This window comes from Pseudocercospora fijiensis, assembly GCF_000340215.1.
Source record: "Pseudocercospora fijiensis CIRAD86 unplaced genomic scaffold MYCFIscaffold_10, whole genome shotgun sequence".
Taxonomy (NCBI): Eukaryota; Fungi; Ascomycota; class Dothideomycetes; order Mycosphaerellales; family Mycosphaerellaceae; genus Pseudocercospora; species Pseudocercospora fijiensis.
This window is the reverse complement of record NW_006921541.1, coordinates 654,527-676,473: the sequence shown is the minus strand read 5'-3', so window position 1 is coordinate 676,473 and position 21,947 is coordinate 654,527. Positions and strand designations below refer to the sequence as shown.

The 21,947-nt window shown below is 52.7% G+C and overlaps 9 protein-coding genes across 9 annotated transcripts; 4 read left to right on the top strand and 5 right to left on the bottom strand.

Moving 5' to 3' along the window:
* Nucleotides 1–491: 491 nt before the first annotated feature.
* Nucleotides 492–3,590, bottom strand: MYCFIDRAFT_44856 (uncharacterized protein; the record flags this gene model as incomplete). Its single annotated transcript, XM_007933079.1, has 1 exon — nucleotides 492–3,590. The coding sequence occupies one exon, from the start codon at nucleotides 3,588–3,590 to the stop codon at nucleotides 492–494; it is 3,099 nt and encodes a 1,032-aa protein (XP_007931270.1).
* A 447-nt stretch (nucleotides 3,591–4,037) lies between these two features.
* MYCFIDRAFT_45002 (uncharacterized protein) lies at nucleotides 4,038–5,039 on the top strand (the record flags this gene model as incomplete). Its single annotated transcript, XM_007933092.1, has 3 exons — nucleotides 4,038–4,186; nucleotides 4,247–4,908; nucleotides 4,993–5,039. 3 exons carry the CDS (start codon nucleotides 4,038–4,040, stop codon nucleotides 5,037–5,039), a joined length of 858 nt encoding a protein of 285 aa, XP_007931283.1.
* Nucleotides 5,040–5,505: 466 nt separating this feature from the next.
* Nucleotides 5,506–8,759, bottom strand: MYCFIDRAFT_53922 (uncharacterized protein). Its single transcript, XM_007933115.1, has one exon. It carries the CDS (start codon nucleotides 8,637–8,639, stop codon nucleotides 5,580–5,582), a length of 3,060 nt encoding a protein of 1,019 aa, XP_007931306.1. The 5' UTR covers nucleotides 8,640–8,759; the 3' UTR covers nucleotides 5,506–5,579.
* Nucleotides 8,760–9,941: 1,182 nt separating this feature from the next.
* MYCFIDRAFT_145112 (uncharacterized protein) lies at nucleotides 9,942–10,933 on the bottom strand (the record flags this gene model as incomplete). Its single annotated transcript, XM_007933241.1, has 3 exons — nucleotides 9,942–10,289; nucleotides 10,369–10,539; nucleotides 10,595–10,933. 3 exons carry the CDS (start codon nucleotides 10,931–10,933, stop codon nucleotides 9,942–9,944), a joined length of 858 nt encoding a protein of 285 aa, XP_007931432.1.
* A 292-nt stretch (nucleotides 10,934–11,225) lies between these two features.
* On the top strand, nucleotides 11,226–11,450 carry MYCFIDRAFT_145071 (uncharacterized protein; the record flags this gene model as incomplete). The annotated part of the gene is made up of 1 exon (XM_007933240.1): nucleotides 11,226–11,450. One exon carries the CDS (start codon nucleotides 11,226–11,228, stop codon nucleotides 11,448–11,450), a length of 225 nt encoding a protein of 74 aa, XP_007931431.1.
* Nucleotides 11,425–13,192, bottom strand: MYCFIDRAFT_89050 (uncharacterized protein). The gene has a single exon (XM_007933239.1). It carries the CDS (start codon nucleotides 13,120–13,122, stop codon nucleotides 11,650–11,652), a length of 1,473 nt encoding a protein of 490 aa, XP_007931430.1. The 5' UTR covers nucleotides 13,123–13,192; the 3' UTR covers nucleotides 11,425–11,649.
* A 1,775-nt stretch (nucleotides 13,193–14,967) lies between these two features.
* On the top strand, nucleotides 14,968–17,108 carry MYCFIDRAFT_145158 (uncharacterized protein; the record flags this gene model as incomplete). The annotated part of the gene is made up of 2 exons (XM_007933238.1): nucleotides 14,968–15,856; nucleotides 15,907–17,108. The coding sequence occupies 2 exons, from the start codon at nucleotides 14,968–14,970 to the stop codon at nucleotides 17,106–17,108; spliced, it is 2,091 nt and encodes a 696-aa protein (XP_007931429.1).
* Nucleotides 17,109–17,882: 774 nt separating this feature from the next.
* Nucleotides 17,883–20,267, top strand: MYCFIDRAFT_157688 (uncharacterized protein; the record flags this gene model as incomplete). Its single annotated transcript, XM_007933237.1, has 2 exons — nucleotides 17,883–19,077; nucleotides 19,203–20,267. The coding sequence occupies 2 exons, from the start codon at nucleotides 17,883–17,885 to the stop codon at nucleotides 20,123–20,125; spliced, it is 2,118 nt and encodes a 705-aa protein (XP_007931428.1). The 3' UTR covers nucleotides 20,126–20,267.
* A 129-nt stretch (nucleotides 20,268–20,396) lies between these two features.
* On the bottom strand, nucleotides 20,397–21,783 carry MYCFIDRAFT_191078 (uncharacterized protein; the record flags this gene model as incomplete). Its single annotated transcript, XM_007933236.1, has 2 exons — nucleotides 20,397–21,009; nucleotides 21,059–21,783. 2 exons carry the CDS (start codon nucleotides 21,781–21,783, stop codon nucleotides 20,397–20,399), a joined length of 1,338 nt encoding a protein of 445 aa, XP_007931427.1.
* Between the last annotated feature and the right edge of the window lie 164 nt (nucleotides 21,784–21,947).

Below are 21,947 nucleotides of genomic sequence, written 5' to 3'. Positions count from 1 at the left end.
TATATGTGCGATTATCGACGTCAAGTAATAATGATCATATAGGAGGCTTGGGCAGAGAAATGGTCGCGGCTTGGTACTCCTCACAAAACCAAATCATTGTTTGCACCCAGATGAAACGAGTATACTCTGAGGGTGCAGCTTATTCACACTGCGGGCTACGTATTGCACGCTAAGGTAATTTTCTAGTAGGTGATAGATGTACTAGCCGTTGCACCATGAGACCGATACCTGAGTGATGGTTATTGGATGATCAGCGTACGCTTAGATCTCTTTCTCAAGACACAATTCAGTCGATAGCACGCTACTGAGAGAGAGGTGAAAGTGAGGTGAGAGACGGAGATTGTAGTAGTTCGACATCGTGTCTCCCATTGGCACTATCGTCTGAAGGCTCATTTCGTCTCGTGGACAAAGTAGAGATTCTGATTTAGGATCCGCATCGTTGATCGGTGAGGAGGAGAAGATTCACGCGTCTTGAAACGTTTGACAGGATTTCAATCGCTACAGGCCAAATCTTGCCTTGATAACTGCAACGCCAAGATGTCAGCTTGATCAATACGAATGAGAAAAGTAGGATGCAACTTACTTCCAGTCGCAGCATTCTTCTTCTGCCTGCCCACAAACTTGTTGACGTCATTCAGCCAGTTACTGCTATTTTGCTCCAACTGGTCCATCTGATCGCCTACCAAACCCAGCTTCTCTGTACGTTCTTGAATCTGGCGCTGCATGTACGCCCAGTATCCTTCATCTTGCTGTCCGGCTGCACCTCTCGTGGAAGTAGAGGTGTTCGCTCTGCCAGCTTGTCGTCTTTGTTCTTCTTCTGCTCTCGCCTGCGCAATCATGCGCTTGCTGGGTGGCCGATCGGGGCCGCCGATGAGAATGTCCATATCTGAGGGGGTGATGTATTGAGTGCCCGTGACCCATTGCACTGTGGAGATGGTAGGTCGTGCAGGAATTAGGCGTTCGGGGTTGAAGAGGCGATCTTGTCTTCGTGCCAGAGGCTCACCAGTGCCCCAAATTGTGATGAGAGCGATTTCGGAAGGACCAGTAAAGGCCATGATATTGCCAGTATATGTGATGACAGCATTGCCGAAACGTCTCACGTCAAGGCCCGTGCCGGTGTTGTTCATGTTTGTGAGGTCAAGACTATTGATCTCTTTGAGGGAAGGAATAGTGAAGAGTCGTGCTTTGCCGTCACCGAAGAGGCCGACCAAGGCATGACCTTGATCCTTGAATCGAACGATGCCGGCACTATCACAGAAGTAGCTGTCGAAGCTCTTGTGTGCTCCTTTGGCTGTTGCAGGTCGGAAGATGTGAGCGCTGGTCGGCGTCACTGCGACCAAAGCTCCATTGACTCGTAGACCATTCCGAAGGTTACCCATCGTGGACTGCGTTGCCGTCGCTGGTGTGCCACTGTTGGCGTTGATAGGTGTGATGTACATGATTCTTGTATCGCCAAGCGAGACGTGGCCAGCATACTGTGCGCTGTATCGCCCACTCGGGTCTGGCAGGATCTTGAAAGTAGCAAGCTTGCCAAGATTCGTGCCTACATGAAGGCAGATCGAGCTGTAATTGTCGCCTTCGAGATCCATGATGCTGAATTCAAGCTTGGTGGCCCACTCCTGCTTGTTGCCAGCACTACTAGAACGGCTCCGAATGCTGCCAGCTCGTGAGGCCCTGGCAAACTCTTGCACAGATGTGTTCAGAATGATTGCAGGTCCGCGAAGATCGATCAGCACAACGCTGCCGCCTTCGAATGCAGCAGCTGCAAAGCCAATCTCGCTCATACAGACAGCAGTAGCAGGGCCATCTTTCTGATCAAGCATGGTAAAGGGGCCCAGACCTTCGCTCAAGGACGGGTCCATTCGGTCGACAACACTGGTAAGCTGGCCAGGCTGAGCTGGTCGAGGTGCCGGTGGCTCTTTGCCAACATTGCGATTGACGTTCCAACGATAGATGACAACTTCGCCACTTCGCAAGCCGATTGCCAGCTCACTACTCGCGCCTGCAAATGAGGTCGCTGTCACGTAGACATTATCCCAGTGACCTACAGCTCTTGCAACGTCCACGTGCAGAACCTTCTCGTTCTCAATCTCATCTCCATAACCAGGATCCCAGAGTCGTACTGTGCCATCGGCATGTGTCATTATTGCTAGGGTGCGATTTTCATACCTCCGAAGCTGGCCCGGCATCTCCGTACCGCCCTGGAGGAAGAGAGGGCCTTGTTCTCGGCGTTCCTGCAATCCGAGCCACTTTTCGCGGCCCACGATTGCAGTATTGAGAGACTGCACGAAGGGATGTACGAATGTAAGAGAGACGTGCAACTGGTTCGTAGGGTTGATCGGCATGCCAGACGGGAACGAGAGCGTCAATAGCTCGCCAGATGAAAGAACAGCAAGAATTGCGATGGGATCATGAGCACCAGCAAAATGAGGCGTGGTTCGTGGTATCAAGCAGAACTCGACAACCTCAGCACCGGGAGGAGTTGGCAATATACGCTGGCGTTTGGGTGAGTCGAAGTAGTTTACGAGCGTATCCCAAGTGCTTGTGGCATACACCGGCGTTCGCCCCATTTCAAAAAGTGTCAGGCCTTTGGTGGGTGCTTGTGTCGATTGACCGCCAGCGATCAAGAGCATAGTGTCTTCTGGATCCCGTCCATTCGCACACCACGATATCCGGAAAAGTGGTTCTTTCACTGCTAGAGTGCCGCGGCCTTGGCCCATATTGCCGGATGGCGCACCAGGAGTAGCAACATTGGTGTCTGTCAGTGTTCTGGCCATAAGCATTCGGCCGTCCTTGATGGTATCCCAGAATACAAGCGAGCTGTCCTCATGACCTGTCACGATAAAAGTGCCTGTCGGATGCCATACTGCGTGGGTCAGAAGCGGCCGCCGGATCACATTCATCGATGCAGGATCGCCTTCGCCGCCGGGTGCGCCTCGCGGAACCTCGTAGTGGAAGTGTCTCAGGGCCTTGTTCAGCTTGAAGCTATAAATGACCGCGCCTTGCTTGTAGCCGATAAGCAGGGTGCCAATGTCTCGAGGGTGGAGCTGCAGGGAGACGACAGTGGCTATTCTCGCTCGAGGATCGAATTCTTGCCAGATGTTACCGATCTTGAAAGGCGCCGGCGCCTCACGGTCCATGTCAAAGGCCAGCACTTCTCCATTCTGCATGCCCAAGAAAGCATAGTCAAGCATAGGGTCGGTGCAGAGCACGGTCACTGATCCAGGCGGAGAATAAGAAGTGATGAGTCTTTTCAACTCGATCGAGTAGACGGAGATGTCATGCTTCGAGTCCAGCGCCACCAGCTTTTCGGCGCAGAATTGCAACGTCTGGATGCTTGCTCCTCGCGGTGGAGTGGGCAGCGTGACTGCTATCCTTCCCTGGCCGAAGATGTAGATTTGTCCTGGTCCGAACTGGGAGCTCTTCGTGCCAACGGCGAGCAAAGACTGCACGGGATCGTAGGCAAGACATGATATCTGCGAATTGACTCCAAACCGGGCGAGGTCGTCAATGGCAAAGAGTTCCGGTGATATGCCTGTGCTGAGATCGTTCTGGATGCCTGCTTGCTTGCCTCGGATCAGGTGAGCCATGGCAGCAGTTTTCGGGAAGCCAGCTCAGCGCTCAATCATTGCAACTCCAATATTGTCCAACCCTCAGCGCGTCGATATGTCGTTGTAGTTGCTACATACAACATCAAGAAAGAAACCCGACTGCCATGAAACACCACGTAAGCGCCAAGCGTGCTGCAGGCCGCGACTTCTTTTGGCGAGTGTGGACCCTGCCACTTTCACGTCGCGCTTGCCTGGCGCGTCCTCTCGTGCCACCAACGTACTTTCTTCGACCCTTGGTTGTTTACTTCCCAATCGCCGACCTCTCCAAGCCGTCGCCATCGCCATCGCCATCGCCATCGCCGTCCTCTCCTCCATCGCACATCATAGCAAGCATCACACCATACTTCAGCTCAGCGACTATACGCATCAGAAACACATCCAAGCAGCCCCACTACCGCAGCACCATCAACACCATAATCACACACGATGGCGACAGTCTCGATACTGAACGTGAGCGTGCGCAACAACCCAGCGCCTTTCAACGCTCCATACGAATTCGAAATCACCTTCGAATGCCTCGAGCCATTAGCCAAGGATCTGGAATGGAAGCTTACCTACGTCGGCTCTGCTACATCGTAAGACAACCACATCCTGAGCCACATGTTCCAACCAACACAGCTCACAATCACGCGTAGCTCCGAACACGACCAAGAACTCGACTCACTCCTCGTCGGCCCCATCCCCGTCGGCGTCAACAAATTCGTCTTCGAAGCAGACCCACCAAACACCTCCCGCATCCCAGCCACGGACATCCTCGGTGTGACAGTCATCCTGCTCAGCTGCTCCTACGATGACCGCGAATTCGTGCGCGTCGGCTACTATGTCAACAACGAGTACATGGATCAGTCTATGAATGAGGAGCCGCCCGCCAAGCCAGACATGGAGAAGATCCGTCGCAACATTCTCGCAGACAAGCCTAGGGTGACGCGATTCCAGATCAAGTGGGACTCGGATGAGAGCGCCCCGAGCGAGTTCCCGCCAGAGCAGCCGGATGTGGACAATCAGGAGGATGACGAAGCACAGTACGGTGCTGAAGAGGTCGAGGAGGAGGAAGCGGAGCTAGCTGCGGAGGGCGAGGGAGAAGAGCTTGCTACTGCTAAGCCGGCTGGTGAGGATGCGGACATGGAGGGTGTTGAGACGAATGGCAAGGATGATGATGTGGAGTCCAATGCCGGCAGTGAGGATCTTGAGGCAGAGAGTGATGGTGAGGATGAGGAGGAAGAGGAGGAGGCCGAAGAGGGAGAGGGAGACGATATGGAGATGGATGAGGCCCCAGCTGAGAATGGTAAGCATACACGTAAAGCAGAAAGCAGACTTCGGACACAACCTGCTAATTCACTCTTCTTCACAGCCCCAAGCAACGGTACCGACAAGCACCCAGCTGCTCAGCACCAGCACCAACAGGCCCCCGATGTCATGGTGCACTAGGCGGCATCATTACCAGTTCGCCCGGTCAGCGCAGTCTGAAAGACATCAACCCAAAGGTATCAACGAAACGAATCAACACTTCCCAGCCTGGTGCTGCCTGCTACAAATCAACACAAGCACTGCTCTCCTGCAAGAGACAAATTTCTAAATCTGTAAAACTTGTGTCTTCGTTCTACTACTCATCATACCCCCTCGAAAACGAGCAGAGTATAGCTTTGTTTTTGCTTTTTCTCTTTCCGAATCGAATTGGAATTGTACTTTGAATCGAAATCACGTTGAGCATCGATGAGTGAGAATGAATGAGTCCGTGAGGTAGAAATTGCAATGCAAGAGAGCAAGAGAGCTGTACTTGTACAGTATCATGGTATACCACGCGTCTCAAGTCATTTTCATCATCATCTCATTCATCATATCACTCACGGGCGAACATCATCATAGATAGAAAATGGAACTCTTGAAATATTTTGGAAGGGAGAGCGGTACTTTTTAAACAACATCACAAGCCACAGGATTTGTTTCGTAAAGGAGCTAAAACACACACTATCTACCACAATTCATCGCACCAGATGTCAAAGTAGGACTCTGAGAAGCCGGAGTCTTTTTCCCACCAGGCGGACCGATCGTTCCCACAGAGGTAGCAGTGCTGGAAGAAGGAGCTCCAGGTATGAAAGGCTTGGCTTCAGGTCTCGGACTGTTGGATCCATTTTCCGTGAGCAAGGTAGCAGTAGCAGTACCATTGACGACACTCGCGCTTCCACTTCGACTTCCACTGCCAGAACCTCCGTCGCTTTCTTTGCGATCTTCCAATGCGGCGCCGGCGAGGGTGGCACCTGATATGGGCCAGGAATGTTGATGCTGGGGCTGAGGGTAGTCTTCAGCGTTGTCTGTGAAACCGGAGTATTGGCTTAGCATGGAAGAGCTGCGGCCACGAGGAGCTTGGGTGCCGTGAGGAATTGCAGCGGGATTGAAAGGTGAGCTGAAGGGTTGTGGACCGAACGTCGTTGGAGGGAAGCCGTTTGCTTGAGGACTGACTTGACCGTTTGCGTTTTCTGGTGTTGGAGGACAAGAGTATGCCGGATAGCTTGGAGGAGCGGACCAATTCGAAAGAGCCAAGGCTTGGTGGTAGGCTTCCTGGGTTTTCTGGGCGAAAGTTGCCTGCTCTTGTTCCATGGCGGCAATGTGGAATTTCAACCCATTCTCTGCGTTCTCTCGCTCTTGAAGCTCGCGAGCTCGTTCAAAGTCACGCCTCTGCCTCGCAGTCAGGTCGGCTGCATGCTGACACTTGGCTTCTTCCAACTCCTGTGTACGCTGTGCAATTCGAGCTGACAACTTCTCCTTCTTCGTTCGTACGGCGGCCAAGTCAGACCTCAAGGCATCCTTCTCCCGCTCCTGTTCGGCTTTGGCGTTGTCAAGCTCTCTCTCGGCGGCCTTGACGGCGTCTAAAGCGGATTGATAGGCACGACGCTTGACCTGCGACTCAGCCAGCTCATCTGCAGGAATCTCTCCAAGGGCCTCGATTTGTGCTTGATATTCCTTGGTAGCCTCCTCTGCCTGGTTCTTGTGCTGCTTGATTTGGTTGAGACGTCGATCTTGCTTGTCATCTGCGCCAGTTGACGATTCCAACTTCGAACGCAAAGCATTGATCTCCTTCCGAAAATCTGCATGGGCTGCTCGCTGGTCTCTCTTGGTCCTCTTTGAACGGTTCCTGGCCTCGTTGAGTTTGGCTTCGGCGGATTGAATTGATTGCTTCAGAGTCGTGATCGGCGATGATGGTCGAAGTGCTTGGTGCTGAGGTTGTGCGGGTACCGCAGCAGCCTGTTCGGCTGATGGCGCAGGCTGAGTGATGAGGCTGACGGAGCAGATGATCCGCTGAGATTCCATGCTGACTACCTCACAGTGGTAACTGCTAAGCGGGGCCAGACCAAAAATCTCGCCGTCATAGCGGAGACCTCCTTTCTCCTCATCATCCGCCTCTAAAATCCTGGTAGAGCTCCAAGCAGCCCCATTCACACGAATGTAGAAGGGCTTCGATCGATCAATTGCGGTGGTGAGAGACGGCGAGTCGTCCTTGTCATCCGCAAGTTCTGCGGCTGCTTCAGGACAGAGCTCAATGGTGAAGAGGATCTCGGTGTCGCGGACTTCGCATATCCAGATGCGATTGGTGGTGTTAGTGGCGCTTACAAAAGTGTTGCTTGTGTTGTTATTCATAATCGCGGCATCTCGTGCATCATCAGCCGCATCTCGCTGTTCCATTTCCTTAACGAAAGTGACTTTTGTACTAGCAACAGCAGCCCAGAGTGGTTGCTGGCTCCGAACCTGGTTGGCCTGCTTCCTTTTCTTTTTGCTGCTCGATTCGCGCTGTTTGCTTTCGCGATGCGAGGGTGGTTGACCAGGAGGTCGGCCATCGGTACTAGCGTATGCATGCGAAGGCTGAGATCCTTCGACAATGCCAGAACCGGTCCGAGTGGGAGGTTCTGCGCCAGCAATGGCCTCGGTGTCGGTTTTAGTGATTGCCGGTACGTTAAGGTCCTTCTCGCTAGCTTTGGCGTTTGCGAGGGTGCGTCTAATGCATGTCGTGACGCCTTGAGAAACGATGTGTATTCCAAGAAGAACGCGGGCAGCATTGAAGAACATGCCGCGTTCAGTATTCTGAAAAGGATAAGAAGACTGCGCAAAAACTGGACCATCGAGAGCAATGCCAATGTCCAATTTATGTAGCACAGATCGGAGGTAGTCCAAAGCGGTCAGATGTATCGCTCTGTACCGAAGCACATGGACGATGCAGACGATGAGAGTACAGGTCGCTATACTGTGCGTCGGGCCACCAGTGCTCGCCGCTGCGCCGCTCAGAGAAACTGCAATGACTGCTTGGGACAAGTCCAAAAAGATAGCCTGAGCAGGTTTCCAAAGCGGTAGCCAGACGAGACCAAAGAAGCAATCCACGAACAATATCGTCGCCAATGCGGGATATCCGAAGTTTGACGAATTGAACATCTCCTTGACATTTGGTAGAGTGGAAAGAGACAGGCCGGCGGTCGGTGGGACGAAGGTGAGCGAAGCGAAGAGAGTTTGGATGAACAGGACCAGGGTTGGAGGAAGCGAGAGGAGCAGGATGAGGATAGAGATGGCGTCGCGCAGCGGATAGTATGCCAGAATGGTGGAGACAGAGAACAACGAGCCAGGAGCATGTGTAGATGTCTTGCATGCTGCCGAGGCGGGCACCTCCAAGCTGGGGGTGCCTACGTTCAGCTCGTGTGCGCTGTCTGCCATTTCGCCGTGCGGTCCTACTTCCTCAGCAGAAGCGTCTGAAGCAGTCCTCTCTCTTTCCGCTCCCTCCGATGCTGCCGCATGATCTTTGGCGGTGGCAGCAGCAGTCCCTGGAGCTGTGGTGTCTGCGGATCGTGGAAACTTGAAGCCTTGGTTTAAGCCAGTCGAGGGCAGCGCAGGGGGCGTGACTGCGATGGTCGACTTGCCATTGGGTTGTCCGTTGAGCTGTCCGTTCGAGCGCTGTCTGACGACCCGCTTGCCAGGCGGTGCAAGGCCTTTCGAGTTGGTATTGTCGTGCTGCCGGCTTTCGTTCTTTGGTTTCTTAGTCGGCATGAAACAGTGGACTACTCCCCCGTCCGCTCTGGCTCGTCCCCTCCACAAACAAGGACGGCTAACCAGACGGGAGTCTCAAGAGTCCAAAAGGGGAGGTGTAGCGATGTTGGCGAGGTGTAGTGTATAGGTAATGGGTAGAGAGGGTGTTTCGTTTCTCTTCTGAACGTCGCGCGATCTCCCGCTGCCAAGCCAAGCCACAGCACTGTTACTGTATCCGCACGACTGCAAGAGCGACCGTGCTAGCTAACGTTAACTACTTCTGCTTTTAGACGCTACCAAGCTTTTCTCTGCTCAAAGGCTGCCCTCGCCGAGTCACCGCACAGTGCACAGTGCACAGTGCACACCAACCGTGCCAAGGCCCAATAGGCCTCACTGGCTATGACGACGACCAACGGACTAGTCGAGCCGACCGAACGAGCTCTGCGCAGAAGAAAATCACTGTGACTGATCAACTCAACGCGCCGTGGAGCGACCGGCTTCGGTACGCCATCGCATTACTCTGACAGCCCAGTCTGACAGCCCAGCCAACTGCCAGCCCACACCTGGCTGATGATCTGCATATATGTGCTCTGCTCTGGGAGGCCGGGCGGGGTGTGTCTGTGGCTCTCATGCTCCATCTCAAACACGGCACGACGGGAACAGCCATCCCATCCATGAGAGGACATGCGCGTACGTCCAGCGCACAGCCTTCTCGTGTCCACTTCGCAGAGCGCTTTTCGCTGTTGTGTCGCGGCAGGAAAGCGACGGCATTGTTGGCAGTGATGCCTTCATGTCACGCGCCAGCAGCTCTGTTCCTGGTGCATGAATCACAGCCAATAGCACGGTGACAGACAACCAATGAGCTGGACGAGCAATCCACTTCTTATGAGATACGCAGGCATCCTCTCCATCTTCAAGCCGGTAGCAGCCAGGTTCTCAAATTCTAATCCCTACATGGTCAGCCAATACTTGCATCGAACCTTTTTTGTAATAATACTCGGGCGCCTAGAAGCTCTTTCGTGAGGCTTTTAGGCACAAGGCTTCTGTCGACAAGCTTGCGTTGAAGCGATGGATTGCTCTGAGTCTTCTTATCAGTAAGTGGTATGAAGTTTACTGATAGATAGCTTTGCTCTGCCGCTGCAAGTCTGTCGATGCTCATGAAGCGGCCGCGCTGGTTGTTTTTCAAACCAGCATGGCCCTGCTCCATCGGCTAGACCTGTGTTCTTCAAAGTCTGCACAGCCCTGCGACAGATCACGATTCCGGCACGTCATCACACGGCACTACACTACTGACGGCGACCGAAGGGCAATATATCCATGCTCTCAAGTGCTTGCGCTTCCCATATCCTCAACAGCACCCTCACGATCCCAGGACTCCAGCTCCAACGCCCGAAGCCGACCAAGGATGCTTATTACCCGCTGGCTATTCACCCGTTTCGCCTCTTCCTGCAGCTTCCATGTGTGCTGTAGCACGTCGAGCATGAATGGTCGCAGTGGCGTTTTCTTAGCCTTGCGGTAGTCGTAGAACACAACATCTTCAATCACCCTAGCCGCAGGTCTTTGATGCAACTCGGAGAGAATGAGTACGTGCAGGTCAAACGTGTCTGTACCTTCCTTGGGCTCGGTGGCCAGTTTGTGTAGTATTGTCACATGGTCCGGGTATCGCATCGGCTGCCGGATAGTCAGCAAAACCGGTAGAAGACCCGGATGATGTGCCCCTTGATGAGGGTACTGTACAGTCTGTACTGACGAATTTGAACTCGGTCGTGATCTTCCTCAAGATCAACCCATCACCTTTGGGCGTTAGCATTTCCCTCCACGCGCCTGCATTTGCTGGATCCACAAAGGTCGCGATTTTATTGAACCAGTCCACACGACCAGTCTCTGCGAAACGATTGTAGACAACGTTGTTGACATGACCCTTCCATTCTCTTAGCCAGGCTATTTCTGAATAGATACATCATAATATCCCTTACCATGGCATCTTGCTGTCCCCAGACCACTTGATATCGGAACGTGCTTCTCCTCTGCTTGCTGGTCAAGAAGCCCTCGCTGCCAGCCGATAGTTCTCTCCAGTCTTGAGCAATCTCACGCAGTATATTTCCAGCCTCTTGTATCTGCTGCGATCGTAGACCCCACATCAAGCAATACCCGATCCTACTCTTGACGTCTGATAGCCAGCGCGGGTTCAATGGCGGCAATACCGGCGAAACAGGACTCTGTGTAGAGCGGTGCCTCCGTCCAAAAGGTGCAGGCCGTTCTGATCTCAATGACAGCAGCGCATGACTTCGCGCCAAGCGCCCGCCTCCACGCATCGTACAGTCGTGTCTATCGTATCTCAAGACAGCATGTTGTTCGAAGAGCGCGCTTGGACGGTGTTTGATTGATGCGCCTTTGATGAGAGTGCAACAATGTCGGAGGTTTTCAAGCCGAGGAATGGCTTGTGGGGCATCGGGTTCAAGAAGCTCGATCGTCATTTCTCGTTGCCATCTCTCCACCAACCTCAATCAACAACAAATTTCTAATGCAAGAGAAGTGAAAGGTCGAGCTTTTAAGAAGCTTCTCATTTCCACCATCAAAGTCCAGCCCAGCAAGGTCCACCCTAACATGGCTTCGAATCATCTACGCCACGATGTCATCAAGATATACAAAGAGCTGCTCTATCTGGGACGAGAATATCCTCTTGGCTTCGAGTATTTCAGACCTCGTCTACACAAAGCTTTCATGTCCAAAGCGAGTCTCGAAAGTGAAGAAGACATCAGGAAAGGAATAGCGCAAGCAGAGTATGTCAAAAAAGGTATGCCTGCCCTAGCAAAGCCATCTGCCAAATAATAATATCTACTAACATCTAAGTATACAGAGATCGAAGCACTGTAAGTACTCCTCTCTTTCCGCAAGTCTGGCTTGGATCCAGAAGGTATCTCTTTCCTCCAAGAATATCCCGTTTTGACGCCATGCTTCCCAGATACTACCTCAAGCGGTATCGGGCCTTGAAACAACGCTACGAAACGACATGAACATCACAAATTCATCACAAATCGTCTTCGTCAGATGTCAATGACTTCGTCGCCCACCAAGCACCCAACTCCAAACACTCGCCGGTCAAAGCTGTCTCGGTAGGATCCAACAATTCTGTCATCATAGACCCCCACCAGAGCGACCATTCCTCGGAACTCTTCCCACTGGCTTCCTTCAGCATTGGCTCAAAGCTCTCAATCATCTGCACCACAGTCAAGAGAGCCGTCTGTCTCAGCGCAGCCTGCTCCGGCGTCAGAAATTGCGTATGAGAAGGCGCCCTCCGTGACCCGACCGACATTGGCGAGTCATGTCCTTTGATGATCCGCTTAGCCTTTGGCGCATCCTTCTCCCACCGCAGCTCTCCCAAAGGTATTGCGACGCGACGAAAACCGAGGTCTTCGAGGTCTGGCTCCATCGTCAGCATTTCTGCGATCCTGACACACGGTGTGGGATGCAGCTTCCTCCGATCTAGAGCCTCTGCTATCCATATATTGGCATCTTGCAGGTAGTTGTTCTGTGCAGGCGCAAATGGATGGCCTGGTTGTATAGCGAAAGTTGCCGTCTCTTCAGCCGCCTCTTGCTCGCGAAGATTTCTCGACGGCTGCGGTGGTGGATTTGGAAGGAGGGAGCGGATAACGTGGTCGGAATCCCAGCATTCTAGAGTGCCTCCAGGTCTGCAGATTCGGATGCATTCGGTCAAAGTCTTGTCGTGCTGTTGTCCGACGACAGGTATTAAGAGGCTGAGGTCTTTGAGCATGATCAGATCGAACTCGCCGTCATCAAACGGCAGAGGTACCCTTCGAAGATCATGCTGTACAAATTTCCAATTCACGCCCTGTCGCTTGAGATTGGACGCCAACGGCGCGATATCAAGCCCGACAAACTCGACAGCATGACCTCGCGATGCGAAGTGGTCATGTGCAAGGGCACTCCAGAATCCGCTTCCACATCCTATCTCAAGCACTTTCTTGGGAGGGTCAACGTCGAGCTTCGGATTGCATAAGACAGATCCAAATACTTGCACCCCAAGCATAGTCCTTAAACTCTGTCGTTGGATTTCGGCAAGGTCGACCGGCAAAGGATATGGGACATCCCTGAGGTATCGTCGCCCATGTCTGAGTTCGAAAGGGTTGCAGAGCATCTTGTGCTCGTGATCGGCAATCGTGCTTGTTAACGTGTCATTATCAGAACTCCTCATTATTGACTTAATCGATGAAGTCGGGTTGATCACGGACGCCTGCGTCCGCGCGGTCAGAAACTCCATGCTGTCACCCAATTCCAAACCAGCATGTCCGAGGAGGCGATCCCGGGATTTGGCCGTGGATGCGAGTGACGTCGACCACTTGCACTCGATATGATTTGTGTCTGATGGTAGTTTTTCCCCTCTCCGTTGCGCAGCGAGTTGTGCGAGACGAGAGTCAGTGTAAGCCTTCTGGCTTGTGGACTTCGGGCCTTCATAGAAGGCATAAATGAGTCCTTCGGACATGACCACCTTGAGAATAGTTGATAGCCGGTGTTAAGCCTTCTCACTCTCCACGTGGGTCGCCGGGCTCGCCAGTTTGCAACGGCGAGTTTTTGATGCGAATTGCAGGCCACGGTTTAACGGCAGCGGATATTGTAACTTTGTTCAGCATGGCTAGCAAATCAGATAATGAGACATGATGAGACAGACGGCGCGGTGCGGCGGTAGTAGGGAGTAGTGTAGAGGCAGAGACAGTGGGGTGCGACGGATGAAGACAGCTGCAAAAGAAGTGTCACCACAGAATCGGACTTGCACGGTAGAGAAATTTCTTGGACAACGTTTGGTGAATTGTTGGATCTTTGGAGATGAAACGTGCACAACAGCTGTAACAGTAACGGCGGCAGTGCGAGAGTTCAATCATAGATGGATAGAGTGCGGAGACGAGCCATGGTCGGCAGGCTTCACGCGAGGTATATGGCGAAACAACCGGCAGACGCTACACCAATCGCCGTGCAAGAATGAGCATTTCAAGGGCAGTGCAGTCGGCTGACGCGTTGTAGAAGGATGCCGGCACTTTCGGCCGTACCGGCCAAGTTGTGTGCACTATGCGCATGCAGATGGCGCAGGAAGGGGTGATATGTTTACGCGAAGGCAAGAAGGGTACAAAGAGAGAACGGGATGCTTGTCTTGTAGACTTGGCTTGTACCGGCTCCTTCGAGAGTCGCCGCCACTTGTCTCATGCGCGGAATTGGACGGTACTCCAGCGCCATCTGAGATGCAGACGCGTTGGGCGGTGGGAACGGCAGAGCGTGGACCGTGAGCATTGCAGAGGCGTACAGTAGTGCGGTATGTTCGTGAGGCGAAATGCCACAGCAGTCTCAGGTATGATCATGTTAGAGATGGGAGGCGCACTGCGTTAGAGGTGATGATGATAAGGGGCGAGAGAATCTAGAAAATGCACGACACGAATCGCTGGGGCGGCGCTGAGCTGTGGTCAATAATGCTATTGTTCATGAATTAGCCTCCAGACCGACCGCATGTAGGGCGCCAAGCCAGAGTGTTCCGTTTCTAATGACGGCCTGGTTAGATGGTAGATGGTAGATGGTAGATGGTGGAGTGGAGAGAAGAGTGGTAGGGTCTTGGGAGGGACCAGACCAGATTCTGGTTCGGGAGTGTCACGTGTGTTTGCGGCCCGCTTTCGAGCACTTCGACAGAACAGCTCGCTGGCACAGACAGCGACCCATCAGGACAACAGCAATTGAGGCCGGCACGAAACGACAAGCACGCTATAGCGCCATTATACGACACTGGATACCTCGAGCATATCGATTTCTTGCTCCTCCCGTCGCGCGCAATCGGCGTCCTGAGCAGATTCCGCCCCCCCCCCCCCCCAAGCTGCTGCTAACCACCAGCATACCATACGATAGCGCACAGGCGTAGAGGAGCCGGACATCGTCGCTAGCGAGGGAGTTCCTATTCTTTCGTTCATGAAGAGCCGGGCGGGTGCTCATGTACAGGAGACGAAGAGTGCGCTGGCCAGATCCTCCTCCTCCCTAAGCTCCAGCTCCATCTCGAGCGGCAACGACACCGACATCACAGCGCGCATCCTTCCAGCAAGCGGAGCCGGCCCCATCGAGATCGAGACGCTCGCTACATCGCCATCTGGTGATGGCCGATGGTTTCAGTCGGTTCAATACCGGCGGCCAGTATTTCTACCAGAATCAACACAATTCACACACGCGAGGCCAGCTGCAGCAGCAGCACCACCGATCGGGCTCGCCCATCAATAACAGCAGCCGTCTTTTCCAGCCGAACGCCGATACGCCGTCGCCCAATCGCTCGCCTGGCACGAACTCGCCCGCTTACAGCATGTTCAACAACCACAACCATCGTCAGAATCATGGCATGCTTAACGGGAGCGCGGCGCACCACAATTTCCAGCCGCAGGTGAACTTGAGCAAGGCTTTTCAGAGCCAATCGCAAGGCCAGCATCAAGGTCACCACGTCAATAGCCAGCACAATGACCACAGCGGACTGAGCGGGCACACCAACAACTTCGGAAACCACCAGCACACCATCTCGGCAAGCACGCTGTCAAACACGACTCCTCACTTTACACCTGCGCACCTCACCAATGGCACACCAGACAATTCGAACGTACCGAAGCCGATGAACGAGCATTGGGCGACACAGATCCAAGAATACCAGAAAATGAGGATGGCGGATCAGAAAACACACTACTACGCGAGAACAACGCCGTCCGTGAGCAGATATCCTGGACAGTCTAATGGGTCCAATGCAACCCAGCAGAATGGCGAGGAGAACGGCGAGAGGCGGCGCATAACAGATGAGTCGGAAGACATGGGTACATGGGATGCTATGGACCTGTGCGGCCAAGGCCTGAAAGCCATTGCACCTGCACTGTTCCAACGCTACCCAAGGCTGAAGAAGATATTCCTGGCGTGGAACAGCCTTCGAGCGATACCTCCTCAAATTGGGCAAATGCGCTTTCTGACAGTTCTTGACCTCTCCATGAACAACCTCTCATACCTACCACCGGAGATTGGTATGCTCACGAACTTGAAGAAGCTTTCACTCTACGACAATCACCTTGACGACCTGCCTTTCGAGCTTGGCTTTCTCTATCGGCTAGAAATGCTTGGCATTGAAGGCAACCCAATGCGACCGGACTACAAGGAGCGGCTCATGGAACACGGAACACAAGAGCTAATTCGCTATCTCCGGGAGCAGGCACCAAGTAAGTCGTTCTTAACAACAATTTTTGCTATGCATGCTAACTTGGGTCAGCTCCTGATCCACCGACTGACCGAGCCTGGATACCGCTAATTGAAGAGCAATCGGACGGAACTGATACATTCAGCTTGCTCAGCTGGAACATTCTTTGCGACAGGGCTGCAACCGCCACGATGTATGGCTATACACCTTCTGAAGCATTGTCATGGCAGCGAAGGCGGGCTATGATCCTGGACGAGCTGCGAGGACGACAAGCAGACATCATGTGTTTGCAAGAAATGGACATGGAGAATTACAACGAGTTCTTCCGACCCAATCTGGCATCTGATGACTACAAGGGCGTCTTTTGGCCGAAGTCGAGAGCGCAAACCATGCAGGAGAGAGAGGCCAAGGTGGTCGATGGAAGTGCAATTTTCTTCAAGAATTCCAAGTACATTCTACTTGACAAGCAATTGATCGTCTTTAGTCAAGAAGCCATAAGGAGACCTGACATGAAGGGCGAGCACGACGTGTACAACCGCGTCATGCCACGAGACCACGTAGCAGTTATTGCTTTCTTGGAGAATCGCGCGACCGGTTCGAGAGTGATTGTTGCAAACACGCATCTCACTTGGGAGCCTTGGCACAGCGATATCAAAATCGTGCAGGTCGCCATCATGATGGAAGCAATTGCTCGATTTGCCGAGGGATACTCCAAGTGGCCACCGTGCAAAGACAAGGAAGTCTTCAAATACGCAAACGAAGATGGCATGGACGATTCAAATCAACCTCCGCCTGCGCCAGGACCATCTTTGAAATACGACGAGAGTACTCACATCCCATTAGTGGTGTGTGGAGACTTCAACTCAACGCGCGATTCTGGAGTCTACGACCTCATAACACAAGGTTCGCTGTCGAACTCACACTCCGAACTGGGCGACAACAATTATGGTGACTTCACACGCCACGGCATGAGCCACCCATTCAGCTTGAAGTCGGTGTACAGCCACATTGGTGAACTGCCGTACACCAACTACACGCCGGACTTCCGACAAACGATCGACTGGGTGTTCTACTCCACCAACTCCGTGCAGGTAAACAAGGTTCTCGGAGAGCCGGATCAGGAGTACATGCGACGCGTACCAGGATGGCCCAACCACTACTTCCCCAGTGACCATCTGCCATTGGTCATGGAACTACAAGTCAAGGAGCGTAAGGAGCGAAAACAGGTCGAGACAGACTTTGGTGCATCTCGAAAGGCGGGTCACAACAATTAGGAGCAGCGCGCTAGTTCGACCGACGATCAATCGAGCGCACATGTCGAAGGAGAGACACCTGTACAGAGTAGGAAAGAGCGGAAGCAGAAGGAGAAGGATTCGGCGTCATAAGTCAGTCATGCTGCTCATGGGAGAGACGATTTTCAAGGCGTTTTTGCATTTGTCGTTGTTGTGGTTGTTGAAGTTGTTCCAGGCAAAGCAGGAAGGCAGCTGAAGTGACTTTCTTCGGTGTTATCTTTGGAAAGAAAGCAAGCAAGCAAGCAAATCATCCTCACCTACATGATCCGGTGATGTACGTGTGTGGTTCATCGGCGGCGAGGCGGGCAGGTAGTAGGTGTTTGAGTGGGTTTGGGGGCGCTTTTCTCTATTAGTAGTATTTGGCGCTTGCGCAGTTCGGAATGTGTGTGTGTGGTGTATGAGCGGTCACAACTCCCTTTTTCTAACTGATGCCGCACATGCGATGTTAACTACCATTTTCCCCTGTTCGCTTATGTGCATACCAAATACCGAAATTGTAATCCTTGTGTTTCGATCGGATCGTTCATAGGGTAGGACACCCGTTAGCTTGAGCTCTTCTTCGCCCATTCAGCATCCCTTGCGACACACCCACTTTCGTCGATCAGATTTGGCATGTGATCCATGGCCGATGCGCCTCGGTGGGAGCCGTTAGTCGAAGCTTATCTCTGGCGAATCAAAATCTGCTTCGGAAACTGTAGACCGAGAAATTCGACTTTCTCTGCATACTACACACCATCGAAGACTGAGCATCGCAAAATGAAGTCGGCACCACTGGATACTAGTGCCGGGCAGAAGCGGAAGCGAGATGAAGGGAAGAAGAACAGCACCCCAATGAAGAAACGCAAGACTCAGCTGGATGCACAACGACAAGCCCTTCCAATATATCCTCGCGCAAAAGAAATCCGACAATCGCTCAAAGACCACAATGTCCTCGTTCTAACTGGAGAAACCGGAAGCGGAAAATCTACTCAAGTCCCCCAATTCCTTCTCGAATCACCATGGTGCACCGGAAAAATCGCCGTCACGCAACCGCGTCGAGTCGCAGCTATCAACCTCGCTCGTCGAGTAGCGGACGAAATGGGCTCACCTCTCGGACGCTCCTCCCCAGCCAGTAAAGTCGGCTATAGTGTACGATTTGACGATAATACGAGTGCGAGCACGAAAATCATGTTTTTGACTGAGGGAATGCTGTTGCAGGAAATTTTGAGGGATCCGGCGCTGAAGGAGTATTCTTGTGTTGTGGTTGATGAGGTGCATGAGCGGAGTGTGGATGTGGATCTTATTCTTGGGTTTTTGAAGGTTTTGCTTGATGATGAGGAGAGGAAAAGGATGGGGAGGCCGTTGAGGGTTGTGGTTATGAGTGCTACGGCGGATGCTGATGGGTTGATGCGATTCTTTGAGCGGAAAGGGGTTGATGAGGAAGCGACTTTTGAAAATGGAAGCGAAGGCATCATTCAGAATGGAAACGACTCGAAAGTCTCCCGGTGCCATGTCGAAGGAAGACAATATCCTGTCAAGACGCACTATCTTGACAGCCCGACACCGGATTACCTCGACACAGCACTGCATCGCATATATCAGATTCATTGCAAAGAAGCTATGCCAGGAGATATCCTGGTGTTTCTCGACGGCGCCGAAGCGATCAAGAGTCTCCAAAAATCCGTGGAGGAGTTCGCTGGACATTTGACGACCGACTTTCCGAGAATGCTGGTGCTTCCACTCTATGCGAAGTTGCCGCAGCATGCACAGCAACTGATATTTGAGCGAGCGCCACCGAATACGCGAAAGGTCATACTATCCACTAATATTGCTGAGACTTCGGTTACGGTGCCTGGCGTGCGGTTTGTGGTGGATAGTGGAAGATTCAAAATGAAGCAGTTCAGGTCGAAGTTGGGGCTGGAGTCGCTTCTGGCAAAGCCGATTTCGAAGTCGTCTGCAGAACAGAGGAAGGGTAAGTGGCTTGATTGACGCAAAGATAACTGCATGGGGAATCTGAGGCTGTGGTCGTGGCAGCAGACTTAGCCATTCTATCTTCGTGCGCGTTGCTGAGAACTTTGGCTAACTATGAGTTTCCAGGTCGAGCCGGTCGTGAAGCAGCCGGTCAATGCTATCGCCTCTATACTGAATCAACCTACAAAGACCTCGAAAAAGACACAAAACCAGAAATCCTACACTGCGACCTCAGCAACGCCATCCTCAAAATGAAAGCCCGCGGCGTAGACGACATTCTCAACTTCCCGTTCCTCACCGCACCACCCCTCGAAGCCCTCCAACGCTCTCTCAACCACCTCGTCAACCTCTCCTGCCTCGAAGCACAAACCGGCACCATAACCCCTCTCGGCCAAAAAGTCGCCCGCCTGCCTCTCCCACCCCAACTCGGCGTCGTCCTAATCGAATCCTCCAAACCTTCCCGCTCCTGCTTAAACGAAGTAATCGACATCATCTCCTGTCTCTCCGTCGAAGACATCTGGCTCCCAATCCACAACAACAACGAAACCAACGAATCCATCCTCCAAGCCCGCTCCCACCTCCACCGCCGCGAAGGTGACCTCCTCACCTACCTCGCCGCAGTCCAAACCTACACAAACGACTCCACAACTTCCGATCGAAAACTCTGGTGCAAAAACCACGCAATTTCTCATTCGGCTATGAAAGCCGTCATGGATGTTAGGAAACAATTACGGACACAAACAAAATCCCTCTCCTCTTCCACCCTACCCTCCTCCTCCTCCTCCGAAAACCTCAACGAAAATATCCTAAAATGCTTCCTGATCGGCTATAAATCCAACATCGCGATTCTATGTCCGGACAATTCTTACAAAACTGCGCTTTCGAAACAAGTTGTGGCTATACATCCTAGTTCGGTGTTGGCGGAGAGAGAGAGGAGGGATAGAGGCAAAAAAATGGAGGGGATTGTGTTTTGTGATTTTGTGTTTACGCAGAAGGCGTATGCGAGGAATGTTAGTGCTATACAACTGCAGTGGTTGGATGAGATTTGAATGGGATGGAAGGATGGTGGATGGGGAGGGTGGATTACTGAGGCGAGTGATGGTCGTGAAGAGAGAGGGAGACGGCTGCTCTTGCAAAAAGGATTTCTCGTCTTCTTATCTGGGGTATCTAATGAGAAGGCTTTATGCTGTGCCGGCCCCAATGTCGTAAACCATCAATTCATCCCATCCATCCATCCATCCATCCATCCATCCATCCATCCATCCATGCAGTAACAGAGAAAAAAGCGCTTGGAAGTATGCTCGTATGCAGCAGCGTTCGTTACAAGACTTCGCCTTCGTCCTCTTCTTCGTCCAAAGTCTCATCCAAAGTCTCGACTTCATCCACCGCGCCAGCCCGCTCGTTTCCTGTCGAGTACTTTGGCTCTGTGTCGTGGATGTGAATGATGGCTTTGCCCGGCATATTTGCAACAGCTTTGCGCCACTCTTCGAAGTCTTCTTTGGAGCGGACGAGGAAGCCTAGTAGCATTGAGGGATCCATTTCTGCGAGAGAAAGTCTCCGCACTCGTCTCGTATGGCAGGTATCAACATCTTCGGCTGAGGGCTGTGGTGAGAGCATTGGCCGTGTTGTGTGTGGATCGAGGTAGAAGAAGTTGTCACCTTGGTGGCCAACAAAGTAGTGACTACTGCTCGGTCTTCCACCTGCAATACCCATACTTTGCGGGAGTTCGAGAGCGGCTTTGAGGGCGGCATGGTATGCTGGTGTGACCTTTTCTATGCCTAGACGGATGCCCAGCACGATCAGGGTTGGCTGGAATTCGTCGTTGGCGTCCTTTTGTGTGGCTGTGGCGGTGAGTGCATCAATGTAGACGTCGCTATCGTTTGGTCGGGCGTATACTCGCAAACCGGCTTGATGGTACTTGTCGGTAAGGGCACTATCTTCAATGTTAGCATTAGCTTTAGGATCTGCTTCCAGACACCAACCGTAGACATCTGGCTGTGGCATTTGGGCCAAACCACTCGCCAGGATATGTTCCGCAAGCCTGAGCACCATGCTCGACAAACTTATGTATTGAGAAAGGCGCGTCTGGTGTATCTGCGAACAGCGATAGAATGTCCTTGTGTTCCCGCTCCTTCTGACCTTTCCTCCAATCCCTGCCTAATCTGTGCACGACAATGGTGTTCGCGAGCAGAGACTGGCCACTCCTTATCATGCAGCCCCAGCCTGTGTCTGAGGTGAAGCCTGCTTGGTTTGTGAAGTTTCGAAGCTTGGTTGTGAAGGACATTTTGGATGCAGCGGCAGGATGGCTTGACTTGGGTATAGGTGGAAAGGCATCTCGATATGTGATCCAGACTCTCGACTCAAAGTCGTCTAGAAATTCAGAAGGCCAGCCAAGGTCTTCCTCGTCCATCGACTTGGATAGCTGGACCTGGTCGAAGCTCTTGACCAACTCCTCGTCGTCATCCTTATCTCGTAATTCCTCACTCTTCGGTTGATGTTGAGGCTGAGTCACAACAGCGGAATCGGCATGAGATGTTGCTGACTGCGCCGAAGGAGAGGAGCCAGGTGCTGTGGACGGTCGTTCTGCTTGATACTCCGACTTATACGATCGCCCTAGACACCAGATGGGCGAGTCATCCTCATTTCTAGGTGGTCTGTCGAAGACCCAGTCTACGGCGCGCTTGGAGAAGCGAGCGAACTCGTTCATCGCGGCCACGCTGGGATGGGGTGGAGGAGATACAGGCAGGCACGGTGGTCTGCCTTGCAAGGTGGAGTTCTGCAGGATTCGTGCTCACGAGGCCATACGTAGCAGATGTGTCGTTGCATGTGACGGTGATGATGGCGGGGTTCGGAGGGACTTAGGTGCGTGTT

What these genes read in the sequence shown, in the direction of transcription:
- MYCFIDRAFT_53922 (XM_007933115.1), bottom strand. Translation starts at nt 8,639, where the DNA reads ATGCCGACTAAGAAACCAAAGAACGAAAGCCGGCAGCACGACAATACC.
- MYCFIDRAFT_89050 (XM_007933239.1), bottom strand. Translation starts at nt 13,122, where the DNA reads ATGTCCGAAGGACTCATTTATGCCTTCTATGAAGGCCCGAAGTCCACA.